Source organism: Scomber scombrus, chromosome 5 (genome assembly GCF_963691925.1).
Source record: "Scomber scombrus chromosome 5, fScoSco1.1, whole genome shotgun sequence".
NCBI lineage: Eukaryota > Metazoa > Chordata > Actinopteri > Scombriformes > Scombridae > Scomber > Scomber scombrus.
The window spans coordinates 18,664,400-18,681,203 of NC_084974.1; the positions used below are offsets into that span (position 1 = coordinate 18,664,400).

At 39.1% G+C, this 16,804-nt stretch overlaps 1 protein-coding gene across 1 annotated transcript; it reads right to left on the minus strand.

Moving 5' to 3' along the window:
- Positions 1-5,327: 5,327 nt before the first annotated feature.
- On the minus strand, positions 5,328-16,559 carry tada2a (transcriptional adaptor 2A). Its single transcript, XM_062419673.1, has 15 exons — positions 16,430-16,559; positions 15,861-15,967; positions 15,082-15,141; positions 14,900-14,991; positions 13,953-14,110; positions 13,208-13,296; positions 12,827-12,899; positions 12,654-12,717; positions 11,419-11,462; positions 8,825-8,935; positions 8,147-8,218; positions 7,404-7,536; positions 6,965-7,008; positions 6,545-6,624; positions 5,328-5,790 (listed from the first exon to the last, which is right to left on the minus strand). Exons 1-15 carry the CDS (start codon positions 16,452-16,454, stop codon positions 5,605-5,607), a joined length of 1,338 nt encoding a protein of 445 aa, XP_062275657.1. The 5' UTR covers positions 16,455-16,559; the 3' UTR covers positions 5,328-5,604.
- Positions 16,560-16,804: the final 245 nt, after the last annotated feature.

A 16,804-nucleotide genomic window follows, 5' to 3' on the forward strand; every position in this document is an offset into this window, starting at 1 on the left:
AGGGCAAATGTGTGTGTGTGTGTGTGTGTGTGTGTGTGTGTGTGTTTGTGTGTGTGTGTGTGTGTGTGTGTGTGTGTGTGTGTGTGTGTGTGTGTGTGTGTGTGTGTGTGTGTGTGTGTGTGTGTGTGTGTGTGTGTTTGTGTGTGTGGTCTGACTGAGCCTACTTTCAGGGACACATAAGACCAGTTAATTGGGGACAGTATGTCCAATTGTGGACAAAAGCGATGTCCCCAATCGAGAAGAAGCAGATTTTTGGGTTTGTGGTTAAGGTTAGGATAAGGGTTATGGTTAGGCAAGTAGTAGTTAAGGTTAGGGTTAGGATAAGTCTCCAGGAAATGGATATAAGTCTATGTAATGTCCCCAGAAGTGACCTAAGTAAACAGGTTAGTGTGTGTGTTTCCATAGAGCTGCCCCGCCTCTCCACAGCCGATCTGTCTTTCAGACCTCTGTATGCTACAGACCTGGTTGCCAAGGTAACCTCTTGAGTTGATAAGGCCACCTCTGTGTTAATCACTACCTCGCAATAATGGCCAATATATATATACATAAAAAAAAAAATATATATATATATATATATATATGAGAGAGGGGGAGTGGGGGATGGGTACAAACATGTAACACTCACCTGGTCTTAGAAAGGAGGGGATATAGTTCTGGGCAGGTTTTGGCTCGACACTGTGAGTTTCATACATTTAATAATGAATCTAAGCTGAAATTATAGAGGATGCAATACTTGGCAGCAACAATCAGTTCTTCCGATTAATGCATGCTCCCCATAACACTCAGTAACAACACTTCAAATCAAAGTTTGATAGGACTTAAAAGGTTTTATCAGCATATACTTTATTTGATCAGCTTTGACAGGGTGAATTTGAAACCCCACATTCATTTTTCCGCATTTAAAAATCTCATTTTAGTATAACTATCTGAAATTCTAGGCGTAAAACACATCAACAAAAAACAGAGAGAGTTTGCTCCTAAAAACAGTGAGAGATAAGGCAACCTTGTACATTTCAGAGTAATTGTATCAAGGAAATGCTAGTACTGAGTCTAATAAAACATTGGTCAAAAATTGTACACTTCAGATCATTTGTCATCACTGATAAACCTGACAAAGAAGATTATAGGGTTTTACCTTTAAATGGTACTTTGCCCTAAAAATCATTACAATGTCTGGTAGTTTTCCCTTTAGCTATGTGCTCTCCCGTGAGGTGCATGTAATTCTTGGCAGGCAGACAGAACTCGGCATAACATCTGTAGCTGGAGTTTGTCCTTTTAAAGAGGGTTACAACAACAAAGAGCAAAGATGTGGGAGACATCTTTTGTTCTTTTTTCCCTGAATAGCAGCAGTAAAGAATCAATAAGACACCAGCCGAGGAGAAGCTCTAAAACCAATGGATCGATTTTTTTTCTTTTTAATTTCCAAAACATGGAAGCCTACTTTTGTAATAAAAAAATAGCTTGATGACAGATCCTGTCTTTCTTGATACTTTAATCAGTTAGAAATAGAAATAGAATTGACAGCAAATGAACATATCTCAGTAGAAATCACATCATTTCCTCTGTATCTTGTTTGCTGGCTTTCTTTTCTGTATTCAGTCTTTCAAATGATGGAAAATAATTAATCCTGATGCAGATTAGTATCAGTTTTTGTGGTTCCATTTTCTATCTTTCTTGTGAAGTGTGTTTTTGATTTTCAAATAGCAAGCAAAAGTGTACAGGTTTGCAAACTGTTGGAATGTGCCTGTTTGAGTCTCTCTCTCAGTTTGTGATGTTTATTAGATCAACACCAATACACGAGTTTCCTCCTAAAGGAAGTCATCATCAATTTACCTTTGTGGGGAGCCTGAGACAAGGCAGTGAAAGCAGGAGGAAAATAGTGTGTCTGAGAAAGCAGTGTGTGTGTGGGTTGAGAAATACTGCATCTCTGCACACATGCAGAGCGTTGACACGAACATCTGCTGCATCTGCTGCCCCTGCCACTACAACACAGACTGTTGTAGAGGACCACGCTACAAAATCTGTAGGTGAGTCTGATCAGCTTGTTGCAATACATTAATGTCAAGATTAAATCTCAACCCTCTCAACCCTTTTAGATCACATACCCGGACATATTGTGCAGCTATTTAACAATATATGCCAAAAAACAAAAAAATCAGTAATAAATCAGTTTCTTTGTATTCTTATATCAAAATCCAATCATGACACCTACAGACTGTGGGATTTCAGCAGTCTTGTTCATCTATTGCAAACAACACTGTGTGACATTTATGTAATGACCTTAGTTGTGACATCAAGTTTGATGTACGTAGACTGTACAATGATCACACCTGCTTAATCATAGGCTCGTAAGTCAATATACAAGACAACGTCATCAGCACTGCTATAGTGGTAAACAATGAAGCTAAGCATTGTTCTTTTAACAACTGGAGGACATAACATACACAACTCAACAAGATTCTCTTCTTAATCGGAATCTCAACATTTCGCTCATTTTACCTCTATCATTGGGTTTAGCATCAAAGTGCCATGTTGATCAGTGTATCATTTCCTGTTGCATTCCAATAGGCTGCTTAATGGAAGCAGTCACATTGTGAGATGTTTATCCTAAGTTTCTGACATGGCTGTCAGAATTTTGTCCCAGGCTATCTTTGGTTGTACGGCTGTGACAACAGCCACCTTTGAACTTCTCTTACAGCCATGACCAAAGACATCGCCACATTACTTTCACGTAGATCAGCTTTCGTCTGGGAAAGCCCTAACGTGTGCTTGAACCAACCAATTTTTATGACACGCTCTCTTTTCAACTTTCAAATCAAATTCCCTCCAACATTATGTCCTGCTTGTCTATCCTGTTTTAATTGGAAATACACCAAGATATTGAAATAAGATACTCTGGGAATGCAGTTTCCTCTGGACTTCGAGACTGGCAATAAAACATATTCTGTACAGAGGTTCTGTAAAAAATAATTGTGTCTTGATCACACTATGTCTTTTATTTCATTGCACTTGATGAATTGCAAACTTGTTGCACCTAATTCTAAAAAAACATATCTCCTATCATTTCTCAGTTTGGGCATTCAGCTCTCATCCTCTCCAAGTGAGAGGAGATACAAAGCAAATCACAGACTGAAGCCCACGTCCTTGGAGAAACAAATAAAGCTGTCGAGACTAATATAACACTCAGCCAGCTCAGCTTGACCCAGACCTGGCCTCTGCAGCTGAGGAAGCTGAACTAAAGGGAAAAAACACTGTTCCCCAAGAGTTAATGCAACACACTGAGCCTAAGTTACATTAAGCATTAACTGAATTGAAGCATTAACAGGAACATTCATGCTAGACGATGATGGGGTGGATCAAAAAAGCCAACTGATTTCAAAGCTTATAGTGAAAAGATGCAGACAAAATGATAAAATGCAAATAAAACTTTAATTAGTGGACTGCAAGGGCCAACAACACTTGTATTATCAAGAACGATTTAATTGTAGACTGATGGTGGCCGTAATCAGAGGTGATTAAGCCCAGCGTAGCTTCAAGAAGGTGGCAATGTCAATTTGTTTAGGAGAAAGATATTTTAACCTCATCCATTAATTTCCAAAAGGCGTGAGAACTACTCAGTTAATTACTTTTTGCAGTTGTTTTATAACTTCATTTATGTTCCACTTTAATATTTTTCTAATGACTTTTTCTCTCCAATTATATATTTTATATAGTATTCCAAATTGATGATGGATATATATTGATATATATTGTAAACTGTGACATAACGGATGTTAATGGATTTAAATATCGTAAACCTCAAGAACAAGTGTTTTAATACTACAAATGAAACTGGGTTTTGATACTTTAAGACTTTCTGTTTTCCATGCACTTTGCATTAAGTTGTGTTAGAAACCCCCACTCTAAGATAAATGAGCTACAACACATAATGAAGAAAGAGGTAGTGATTGTATGTTCCAGTATTCTTGAAAAACTGTGAGGTGGCTTCATCCTCAGTGATATGGTTGACTTTTCAGTCAATGTGGAGTTTTGAAGAAAATCCAGGTCACATTTTTTTCATCTGCTTCAACCACAGACTGAACACCGATTGCTACTATTTGCAGGCATAAGAGCTCAAGTTTTAAACAGAAAATTAAAGGGTGAGTGTAGATAGATCAAAGCCTGGTTCGTTGAGGTTGGATGGAACTGACGGCTGGGTAAAGACAGCAAGTGTGACATGAGGAAAACTATATCCTGTGAAGTGAATAAAAATGAAAGGAGCAATTTCACTCTGCTGCTTTGCGTTTGGTTTGGAACCTTGATTTGATGAGACACATGGAGGCATAAAAAAACCTCAGAATTTCTTGTCTTTCACATCCTCTTTAAATCCTGATTCAATCCCTGCATTGCAGTTCAGACGCTCCTCCACAGCCACCGCACCCTTATCATAAAAGGTTGAATCTGCTGTTATAATCAGGCTGTTAGCTGAGGTTGATGCGGCAGCTGCTCTTTGCTCCGATAAGCCTGTCAGAGGCCGGTGGCCTCCTGCCTGCCTGCGTTACATTAATCACATTTCTTCCACGTCACACTGGGCCCACACGTCAACAGATGGAGACAGGAGGGATCGAGTCACTGATTCCACTGTCTGTGTCAATGTCACTGGTCATTCAAAAACGCTGACAAGACTGTTGATCAGGCTGCATTTTACAACTGTGCTGTGAGATGTGAATGTGCATGTGGATCATCCATCATATGGAAAAATGTTGTTGTCATTCATAGTGGGGAATCCTTGATAATTTACTTGATACAGGAAAACACGTCTGCAACTTGCTGCTGTTGTTAAGTTTAAAGCTGTTATTAGAGCTACACAGGATCAATATATTGGAAATTCACAAAGCTATTTGTCTGGTGTCAGGAATGATTCATATCCACTGACTCTCCTGCTTCCTCTTACCAGCTAAAATGAGAACATTTGTTTGGTTTTGAAAGATACTGTGTAAGCCAGGTCTGCCTCAAAAACAGATGTCATTTCCAAAAGAGACGAAGATATTGACAAAGATGTTACACTTATTGGTGTTTAAATCAGTTTGAGTAGTTGTTGGAATTTTACCCTCCGAATACCTTGAATTGTTTTTGTCTGTAGAGCAATTTCAAATTTCTGCATGTTGAGTTGAGCAATGACTAAAAGATTCTATGGTTAGAGTATTAATTCATTTGGGATTAATGAATTAAATGGGTCCCAGTTGAATTCCCAGTTCATTCCCCTCATAATTACGCAATTAATTTCAAGGAAATTATGGCAAACTAGTCAAGTCAGTTCAAGTTAAAATATTAAGATACACACCAAGTTATTTTTTCATAAACATTTTATGACAGGAGACATAAATACATTCTCATTTTAATACAAGCCCCTGTTCTTCTGACAGAGAATTATACAAAGACATTTGTCATTTTCATACATTTAAGACTCAAAAACAGAACAGGACCTTACAAATGTTAAAATATCTCAAATGAGCAGCAACAATCTGAACCTCTTACAACACACAGGCTTACAAAGTTACAGGATTAAAGTAAAACGAATTCCTGACCACAATCCACTCACCTCTGTGGTCAAATCAAATGTTCTTAGGCCTTCGTGATGTAGCCCTCCTTGATTAGGAAATCATAGATTTTGCGTGTCTTGTTGACATCAATCTTGATCAGTGCTCGGGCCTGTGCCAGCCGCAGCCCACCCTGCCGTTTGCACTCATTCAGCAAGGCTTGCTTATATTCCAGGTAGGCCCCCGGCACCAACCGCACCACCTGGCATAGCTACAAGCACACAAAAAAAAAGTAAAGGTTATAAAGAGAAAGCAGTATTTTGACACACAGATACACCACATCCTGTTAAAAGCCTTCAGTGTGCTTCAAATAAAGTGCTTGTCCGATCATGTCGAGAGTGAATACATTTTTCATCACTTTTTGAGAGAGAATACGAGAAGCTTTTTTATCATTCATACATACAAACACTTTATGTGTCTTTTGAATGCCACATCATGAATACCGTAAGAGAGGGACTGGCTGAGAGTGAGCGCCATTATAACTATTTGTATGTTTTCTTCCATCAATACTACAAACACACTCCAAAGAGGGTAAGATTTACAAAGAACACGATGCAATGCAAATGTATGCTGCATAGAATTTGCATTGTATTCACCACCTGATTTACTAGGACAACATTAAGTTATATTATTTGTAGATAACAAATACTAGATATGTTGGGGTGTAGTCACTCCATGTCTGCTCTATAATAAAGTTTCTTTTCCAAGAAAAACTTACCTTGTGGCTTGTGTAAATTTCATCTGCCCTATTTCTACACCTGCTTTTCAGAGGCAGATATTTTCTATACTAATAAACTCCTGCTCTCCTTCCTTTATTTACCTGGTACAAAAGTCTTATTGAAATTAAAATCTCTTTTTCAAGAGAGACCAGATGCAAGAGCCTCAGTAAATCTGACCCTGAGTTCTTGGAGAGAGATAGCTCCCTTTTGCTTATCGTTCAGACGGTTAAGAACATAAAACTCTACCTCTTTTTCCCGCTCGTTAAGCTTCTCTGTTCCCGGGAGTCCAGTCAGGTTTAGGGGAGGGGCGCTCCGCCTACCTGTTGCTGTGGAGCAAGAATTCCACAACAGTCAGATATGCATGCACCATTGTTGGTCTACAGTTCAAATAACATAATAACAGGCTGACAACTTGCAGTTAATTCCTTTGCGGAAAGAGACAGGGGTACAAATATTTACAGTGTGCAAACCGTGTGGGAGTGAGCGTCCATTTTGTGCTCTGGAGGTTAAGGAAAGGCAGCTAATTTGAAAGGGGAAAACAGCTAGATAAATATGCATGTAGGGCCTATTTTTCGAGTGAATTTATGGAGGAGCGCCTGCATTAATGTGACTGTGCCTGGGGCAATGCTAAGACAACAGAGAGGAGAGAGTACAGAGGCTTCCTACCTGAAACTGTGATCGTTGTGACAGCTGGAGTGATGCCAGCATCTCTGTAATCAGTGGGAAATAAGTGTTAGCATCACTACGAGTTCACACACACACACACACACACACACACACACACACACACACACACACACACACACACACACACACACACACACACACACACACACACACACACACACACACACACACACACACACACACACACACACACACAAAAAGCAGAAAAACTAAAAGCAGTGGCCCATTAAAAAGACTAAAAAATACTGAAGAGACTGAGGTGGTGGAGAGATACACAGTAACACAAACATCTGCTCGATTCATCTCAGCATGCCCGGTGCCGAGTGTGATGACAGAGGTCAGCGTCTCTGGGGAGCACGACTTCACGAGCCCTTCTATTACACGCTGGGTAACAAGGAGGAAAGTTTGGGAGTCTCACATTGCAGCCTGTTTGCTGAGCCACTGCTGGCAGGCTCTGCCATCCTGGATGTACTGCAGCACGTCGCACAACATCGTCCTCTTCCTCCGCTCTTCATCCCTCATTCGCTTCGCCCGCTCGTAGACCTTGGCACCTGACCGCAATTACACAGAGAGGTCAAAAAAGACATCACAAGGAAGGTTTCAAAATGCTGCCAGTAAAAAAAAAAAAAAAAAAAAAAAAAGGTGCAGCTGTTATGATGTTAATGCAATGTCATATGAAATTGGGAGGCCTGGGGACATATAAGCAATATGTTTGTTTAGTAAAGTAACTCTGAAGGTGACACATCTGTTATAATAAGCTTAATTTACTGAGATAAAACCTTATGCCAAAGGGATACTTAAATATTTTATTCATTATGCCAGTCATTCTCTAATATCATTCCAAGAACAGCAGAAAGCCAGTTTTAAAATAAAGTCACTAAATAAAATATTCAGCTGAGATTTCCTTCATGTGTCCAGATCAACAAACTAGCCAAATATGTCAAAAATGATCCAAAGACAGCAAAACAACTGATGTCTGATAGACGGTGCTGCTGCTGCAGCTACAAATAATAATGATTACAACATTTTGATGCCAAAGTCAAAACAATGTGTGCAGCACAACTCAAGTCTGAATATAAATTGAGTTTTTCTGCTTAGTCATGCAACTTTGAAATTAAGCTTTGGCAAGCAAGGGAGTGAGAAAGGTCAGGCTAGACTCACTGCAGAAAGACTTGATCCCTGCTTTCCTATACTCCTGCAGCCTGCGGATCTCTCTCCTCAGCTCAAACTCCACTGGAAGGAAAAAGAGATAAAGACAGTTAAAGGGAAGTCTGTACCCAGCGTTTCAAAGAGACTGACCTGAACTGTGTGGCTCACAACTGTAGCTAAAGTCTCACCCTTCTCAACATCTAACACAATGACTAAGCATTCACAGCACATAGTTTTAAAGAGAGTTCATGCACATTTTCAGCCATCAATGCCTATTCATACACGTGCATATGCAGTTTACATGTCGTTAACACATACAGACAAGTGACACATTTATGGAAAAATCTGAATTGTCAACACATATGGGCGACGTTGGGCCAATGTATGAGACATCATCATCATCATCATCAAAACAACAAATGAGAGAATATGTTCTAGAGGAATGGTGCTTAGCTGCAATACAGTTGCGGACATTTAGAAAATATATGATCTTATTTGTTAATTTCTCACCATTCTGCACATATAAACGTACTAGGAAAACCTCCAAAAAAGAGACACAGACACACACTCTGAAGCCATGATCTGCAATGTTTACTAAGCTGTTCCGGAAGAACTGAGTAAATTGATTTTCTGTTTTTGACTGATGCACACTTTCACAGAGCCCGTCCATGTAATCAGCCAAATACTAACACGCGTGACTTTCGATGAATTTGTCATGTTCAATTGGTCCAACCACTCTGGCAAACCGTCTCATGACGTCGTACAGCTCCTGCACCTCCTTTGGGTAGCATCGCTCCAGCACTGTAAGAAGAGAGAGAAGAGAAGTGAGTAGGCAGCAGATATAAACAAATATAACACAGAAATATAAAAGAAAAATCCGCCCCCTTACACACTTTTAGACATCATCCGGTTTATTTTGTGCATTATAGGAGTGCTGTAATTTACTTTCCTTATGATAACCATCAAAGAACATTAACATGTTGCTCTGATTCAACACTATATGTACACACATATCAATATTACAAGCATCTATCATTCTGTGGCTGCACTGCATTATCATTGAAGCTACTGTGAAAAGAGAGTTTGTATCTTTTAGTTACAGAGTGAATTGTAAGGATGTGTATATTTTACACAAAACACTGATTACACTGCTCTTATCTTTCAACACTGCTGGTATCTTTGCACCTGGGTTTTGGTATATTTCTACGTTTTAATTCCAGTTTTAAATTCTAATGGTATTATTCACAATATACATTATCATTTATTTTTGTGTATCGACACCTGCACCAAGGCACGCTCTTAACATACAATAATTGTTTTTGGTGAATAAAGCCTGATTCTCAAAATATGATTTCTTCTTGCAACGATCGAACATTTTCTGTCTTGATACCGATACCTGGGCTTTAGGTATCGGCCAATACGGAGTACTGATCTGATACCAGTGTTTAATTAATAAGTTGTATGCCTCACTGTGTGGAAGAGACTGGCATAATTCCTTTATGTGTAAGGCTAAATCAGGCTTGACTTAAACATTGGTTTTCTAATTTTGTAAAACAAAATGTAACAAATACATAGATATACATTTACTGAATTGTTATTCATTAAATAAAAAGAAAGAAAAAAAAAAAGTATCCAATATCAGGTTGGCCCTTTTTACTGATACCTGATCCAGCTATTTTAAGCAATATTGGACCGATATCCGATATCAGCATTGGTGCATCTTTATAGGGAACAGAGCTGCTATCATTCGAACAGCGATTTCAGTTCATGTCAGAGGCAGTTTTGTTTCTGTTTTGTTTGTCAGTTTTGTTTTACCCTTTTACAGAGTCTGGCTGAAGAGCACAACAGGGAAATGTATAAGACCATCAGATCCAAGCAACCTGCTGCACCACTCCCAGAGATTGGTCACAGCGATGCTCCACTAATGTGTATTCACCACCACTTAACTCGCTCTACAAGCATACACAGTCTGAAGAGCTTGTTGTGTTCGTCTCAATGTGCCTGTGTTGCTGAGTAACGGACAAGTGTCAAAGCCAGAGAGGAAAACCTTTTATGGGTGTGTTGGTTAAGTTCCCTCATTGGGCTCCTGTGTGTGTGAGCGCTTATTAGCGGCTGCCATCCCCGACTAAGCACATGAAGTCATACAAAATAGTGGACAGACACACACATAACATTGTTAAGTCTGTATCTCTATGGAGACATCAACATTGGACCTCTGCGTGGCTCCATTCTGGCACAGAAACACGGAATGCAAACAAAGGCAACAGCAAGAAAACACAGACTTGAATCATTTAATATAACAAACCCTTACAGGACTTCAGACAGGCCGCTGCCCTGCAATGACAACACTGGTCAATCTGCCTCCAGTAGTTACTGAGACATGATACTGTGAGGCTCTCGGGCTTGGATACTGCTTCCATTATTGCATGTCACACACACACACACACACACACACACACACACACACACACACACACACACACACACACACACACACACACACACACACACACACACACACACACACACACACACACACACACACACACACACACACACACACACAATCTTTGACAGTCTCCATGACAACCAGTCTGCAGCTCTACAGCTACTCTGAGTTCCCTTTTGTCTTGAAAGACTGGAGAGATAAGGGAAAGGAGGGAGACAGAGAGGAGGGCTAACTGGAGGCTGGAGGATGCATAAATAAAACATGAGGGGAGAACTCTTCAACTCCCAAAACACAGCCAATTTCACAGAGCAACACATGGAGATATGGCAACGGGCTGGATGGTCTATCGTCATATCTCCAACAAAAAAAGGAGGATTTAATTGGACAAATCCATTCATAGCGGTCCCCCGCCGCCTGTCTGACCTCTATGCATCAACCCGGGAGATGCAAAGAATTACATTACTGAGCTTGCTGAAATCCAACCTGTGACAGGTGGATCAATAAATGAAGCCCCCTGCATTTCAGTCATTATGGCAGCTACGCACATTGCTTGGGGAGCTATTCATAGTGAAGCAATTAAGCCATGGCACACTCTGGCACACAGCCCCAATGGACTATTCGCAGTCTTGATCGTAAATACGAGTTCCGTCAGTTGCCACACTTCAAGCAACCCGAGGAGGCCACAGAGGTTAACGGTGGTTATTACACTGGAGCTGTTTGCGTGCATCCATTGAAACCCACTGCAGCGATTTGGCTGGTATATATCAGATGCCTCCCCGAGCTGCCGTGAATATTGTCACAGCCGAGCCTGTGAGAATATCAGAAGAGGACTCACTCTGGAATTTCCGCAAGTTGATCAGTCCGTGGTCTCGGATAATCCTGAAGGAAATAAAGATTTCGATTTATTACTATGCAAATTAATATTCTGATTGCTCTGCCTTTGCTAAGTCATCATGGTATTTTATAAGTCAGTAATATGTTTAATAGTTTTGGTCTGAGTCTCAAATCAAATTGCTTGAAAAGGTCTGTTGGGTTTAGAGGTCTCGGCCCGTATCATGAGCCTGAAGCCTCTCTGACAAGCTACAAGTTAAGAGAGATAAACTGGGGGCAAAAAAAGAGGGAGCTAAGAAACACAAATGCCTCCCCAGCCAGACATGCCATTCTTCCATGCTCAGAGAGCATGAGGTCGTTAGGGCTGATTTAGTGATGGATGCATTACAGCAAGAATTGACTGTGTGTGTCCAAGACAGACAGCTGACATACTGAGGGTGACGGAGATGTGTAGATAATGTACTGACTCATTAACAGGTCAAAAGAGAAAAAAAAGGTCACAAACTGAACCACTAATTGTTAAAATTCATTATATTTAAATGTGAGTCAGATATTGTTTAAAGTTCAAATATTCATAGTTCATATATTATTTTCATCAAAGATTTTTTTCTTAACAAAATGTGTAACATACAAACATGTGCTACATGTGCCTATAGCTGAAAAGCTTTTAAACATTTTCCAAACAGTCCTGTAGTGAGGATACCAGCCATAAACTGGCAAAATGTCAAATAGTTTGGCATGCACATCGTTCACCAGGGGACAGACTTCTCATTTCTATAAATATTCAAGGTATAAATAGAGGTTCCTGCAGCTTGCAAGTTACACCTGAATGACTCCCTGTGGCTTGTAATGAGAGATTGAAAAAAGGCTTGAATATGCAATTATAGTCACTCTGCTGACTGTTACAACCCACGTTTCCGAGGACTGTCATTTCAGTGCTTTTAACAAAAATAATAATTAAAATTTAGATTAGAAGTTATAAATATATTATCACTGTGAATTCATTAATATTAAGTGGGGGCATACAAGGGTTTAAAACCATTTGTCTTCAAAGTTTTAATTCAGTATTAAATGCATTTATTCAACCTAAAAGCAAACAAAAAAAGATCTATGGAAATGAGGCTCCAAAAAGCCAATATAGAAACATATAATGCCATCTACTGACAGACTGGGGTCATTACATGATGCTGACTAAATAAATACTGTAAATTCATCATTTCATGAATAAAAAGGACCTACTTTTTCCTTCGCTGTCTCTCCTTTAATCTTGAATGATATATGTCAACAACTGAAAGCTTGAGTGCTGAAAGAGAGGAATATGCATGACAGAATTAAAGATAAGAAACGCTGTGATTCACTTTCATCTTCTATTTATCAAAAACACCCCAAAAAACTATTAAGATTCGACCCACCACGTAGAATGTCTGAGTCATCATCCACAAAGTCGATGTCTTTCAAATCCCATTCTGCATAGTTATCGAACTCCTAGGCGAGACAGCGAAAGATTATCACAAATGGTATCTTTTAAGTTCACATGCAGCCGATCAATGATCCAAGATAAGTGCCCATATTCAAACATTTTTATGAGTTAAAGCAAACAATGGGATGAGTCACTCACTGTGAGACAGCAACAATGGCATGAGTCACCATTTCAATAGCATTTAATCTAGAGGCCATTTCATCCATCTGTTCATGAAAAATGTCTCAACCGGCTTTTTCTATGTCAGGCAAGTACATTTTAAAAGTTGATGAAAGGTAGCACACAGAAAAATATAAAAGTATACTATCCTCACCTCCATGAAATCTGCTCTGGCAGGCATGTATCCAGCCATGTCTCGAGAGAGCACAGAGTCAAATGTGGGCCGAGGGGGATCATCGGTGGCTGTGGTGTCAGAGAAACTTATGAGCATGCAGCACATTTGCTTTGTGTTTTTCAAGAACCAAAATGATTGTGTTTTAAGGTACAACCACACAAATATTAAGCATAAAGCTAATTAATAGCTTCTTGAAACTTACAGACATTAAATAAAGGGAATCATGTAAATATAGGATGAGAAACAAAGACATGAATGACACCCCCAAACTTCTTGCAAGTTTTGCTTTTCAAAGACTTACAGCTGCCCTTGAAAATTTCAGAAATGTAGAAAGAATTCCTGTCTGTCCTGAGTTTGCCAAATTCTGCGAGAAATGTTTAAACACTGCGACAGAGAGAACTGAAGCCAACTAGGAACTCAGCCAAAAGAGCCGAGACAAGTTCCTGACTCATCCAACTGCTTCTGTCCAACTGTCGAGCCAGCATCTTTCCAGCCTGAAGTAAGATTTCACTTATCTTTCTCTTGCATATCTTTAGGGGTGCTGACTTCTTTAGGGGTGTTAATCAGTGCTACAGTCATTTTAAAAACTTTATCTAAATAGTTTTAAATCAATCAGACAGAATTCAAGGCTGGGAGGTGATAAAACATACACAATCCAACTAATATTAAATGCTGTACAGACACATGATGGTAATGGTAATGGGATGGTAATGTGGCTACTGACGTTTAAAAGGAATCGCGCCCTCTGCAAAGCGAGAGTCTTTTGTTTTTCGCAAGCTGAGCAAGGTGGAGGAGAAGAGCGGGTTATTGATGAAATTCTTCATGTAATGGCTCTCACATTCCTCTTTGGTTTTAGTGCGCATCTGATACGCCACATCCTGCCTGCAGGAGAGAAATAGTATAAATAGATAGTTAGTGAATAAAAATAGTTAAGAGAAAGTTTGAGAAAGGTCTATCAATAAAAAACACACTGGGTTGTAAATATTGTAGATACGTCAAACAGTTCAGTGCACTGTAAATGTTTGTGTAAGGGTCTATAAGTAATCTAAATAAAAAGTGTTTCACTTAACGTTTCCAAAAATGTAATTCAGCCCACAAAATCATTTATATGATAAGGAACATTTAGAGAAGGACTTGTACTACTTCCAAAGCTTATGTGGTTCATCTTGAGACTTCTTATTTAATGTTCCAGCATACTGATTTTACGTAATTTTATATTTAGATCTATAACCTAAACAGTTCATTCATGGTGACAAGTTGTTATTGAGTTGTTACATTGGGCTCAGAATGAAATGCAAGATTGCACTCAGTACTTCATGATAAATATACTGTATGTGTCATTAGGGCTGTTTAATTCTGGCTTTTTGATTAATTTGTCAATCATCTGCCAGATTAATCGATTAGTTGTTTGAAAATAGTGAAAAATGTAGATGACCGTTTCCCAAAATCCAAGATGAAGCCCTTAAATGTCCACAATTCAAATATATTCAGTTTACTGTCATAGAAGATTCTTAAAAGAGTGACTCCAAACGATATGTCAAACAAATAATGTAATAGTCCACAGGTAGAAGTCTCTGCCAGGATAGTTTTTGGAGGAAATGTGAATACAAATTGTCAAACAAGGGTAGATTTCTGGCTGTCACAAGCCTCCATTAGAACATTAACACTAACCAGTTTCCAAATCCACAGTCCATTACTGCTTCCAACAAGGCCATCTCTTCCTGTGCCGTCCATCCAGGCTCCAGTACAGGGAAGTCTGATGTCTGTATGAAGAGGTGAAGTGTGAGATTACATGTAGAAACTGTCTGTGTGAAAAAGACTGATGACAGGCAGACACGTTTTACTTAACTTACCATGATTTCATACTTGTGATCACTCTCATGCTTCTTGTATTCAAATCCTTTGGTGAAACACTGAAATAAAACCATTAAGTTAAATTGCAGTCAGACTGAACAGTGACAGAGTAGTCTGGAAATCAAGAAAGGCTTAAAAGGGATAGTTGTTACAGTTTTTCAAGTTCATTTTAAACCAACAGTCAGGTGCCCCACTGAACACTGAAATAGGTTTTGTAATGCTGTAATCATTCCTTAAAAGATCCCCTTCAAATGTCCTTTTAATGTAAGTGATTAAGGCCAAAATCCACAGTGTGTCCCATCAATTTTGCACAAAAATGCTTTTAAAGGTTTATCTGAAGCTCATATGAGTTAGTCATATCAAGTGGATATCTGACAAAACTGCAATCTTTTTTTGCAGCAAATTCCCTCTTTGTGTTTCCTTACACCGTGTTTCCCTGTTGATCTGTGGTGGAAATATAGTAACAAAAAGGAGGGACTTAGGCACCAAAAAGACTGTAATATTGAAAGATATCTACTTGATTCAACTAAATTTGGATGGCTAAATCTTCATGTTAGATAAACTTTTAGATACATTTTTGCACAGAAGGAGGACTGTGGATTTAGTCCTCCATCACTTCCATTGTAAGAACATTATGAAGGGATCTTCTAATGGTCAGTATGAACAAGAGGAATGATTAAAGCCGGAAAAAGCATGTGTCAGTGTTCATTTGGGCAACTGACTGTAGTAATTTTGAACCCGTCCTTTAATGCCATTAGAATATTTAACTCATACTAACCTGGAGGCAGAGTAAAAACGGTGAAGGTCCACATTCAGCACACTTGATGTAGGGCTCTGTCAGATAAGATGAGCAGCCTCTGCATGGTGGTTTATCAAAAGGATCATCTAAAATACAAATGTTGGTCAAGTAAACTCACGGTGGATATTTACACACTTCATAAGAACTTGCTATTGCTATGATAAACGTTATTAAATTCAGGAACACAAACTAATCAATAAAAAAGGGTTTAAACGAGCCTATTAAAAAGAGCTTTAAGTTAAATGTGATTAATAGGCTGTAAATATCAGTAACCTCAAAGCTAAGCTACAAGCTAACGTAGATTTAACTAACTTATCCCTGTTATACTTTGCCTGTGCCTGAAATGCATTCAGCAAGAAACCATTTGATAAGCCGTGTAAGCTGCAACACTTATTTAATTATAACCCATTTTGTTTTTGTCATGCAGAGGTGTCGTTATGTGCTAATGCTAATGTGGCTAACCGCAGATAAGCAGAGAAAAATGATCTGCATGTTGACTTTAAACACATCAGGGGTTACATTAAAAGTGTGATACGATTCAGACTTACTTCCAAAAGATGCCAGACGGTCCATGTGATGCCCCTTTTTAAACAAAACTAAAACCAGAATGGATAATATTGGATGTTATGGCTCGATCTATTTTTCTGAGTTTACGCCTAAGTCTGTTCAGGAAGACAAAACTAGTCGAACACAGATCGGTCGATAGTCCCCCCCCACCAAATCTGACCTATTTTCACCTCATTTGAACCATTTCAGAGTGGCTGTGACCATTTACTGGATAGTCTAGTGGTAATTTTATGTTTGCTGGACATGTAACAGAGTGACTATAGCTCATGATTAGTTTTTCATAAACTGCATATTCACCTGGTTAATGCATTATCCTCTTTCTATTTCCCATCAGTCAGGAAACGGCAGTTGGTTAG

Coding starts and splice junctions, on each gene's coding strand:
- tada2a (XM_062419673.1), bottom strand. CDS start 16,454: ATGGACCGTCTGGCATCTTTTGGAA. Junction 15,142..15,860: donor CGTTTTTACTCTGCCTCCAG/GTTAGTATGAGT, acceptor GTTTTATTTCAG/TGTTTCACCAAAGGATTTGA. Junction 13,297..13,952: donor GGGCGCGATTCCTTTTAAAC/GTCAGTAGCCAC, acceptor CTGACACCACAG/CCACCGATGATCCCCCTCGG.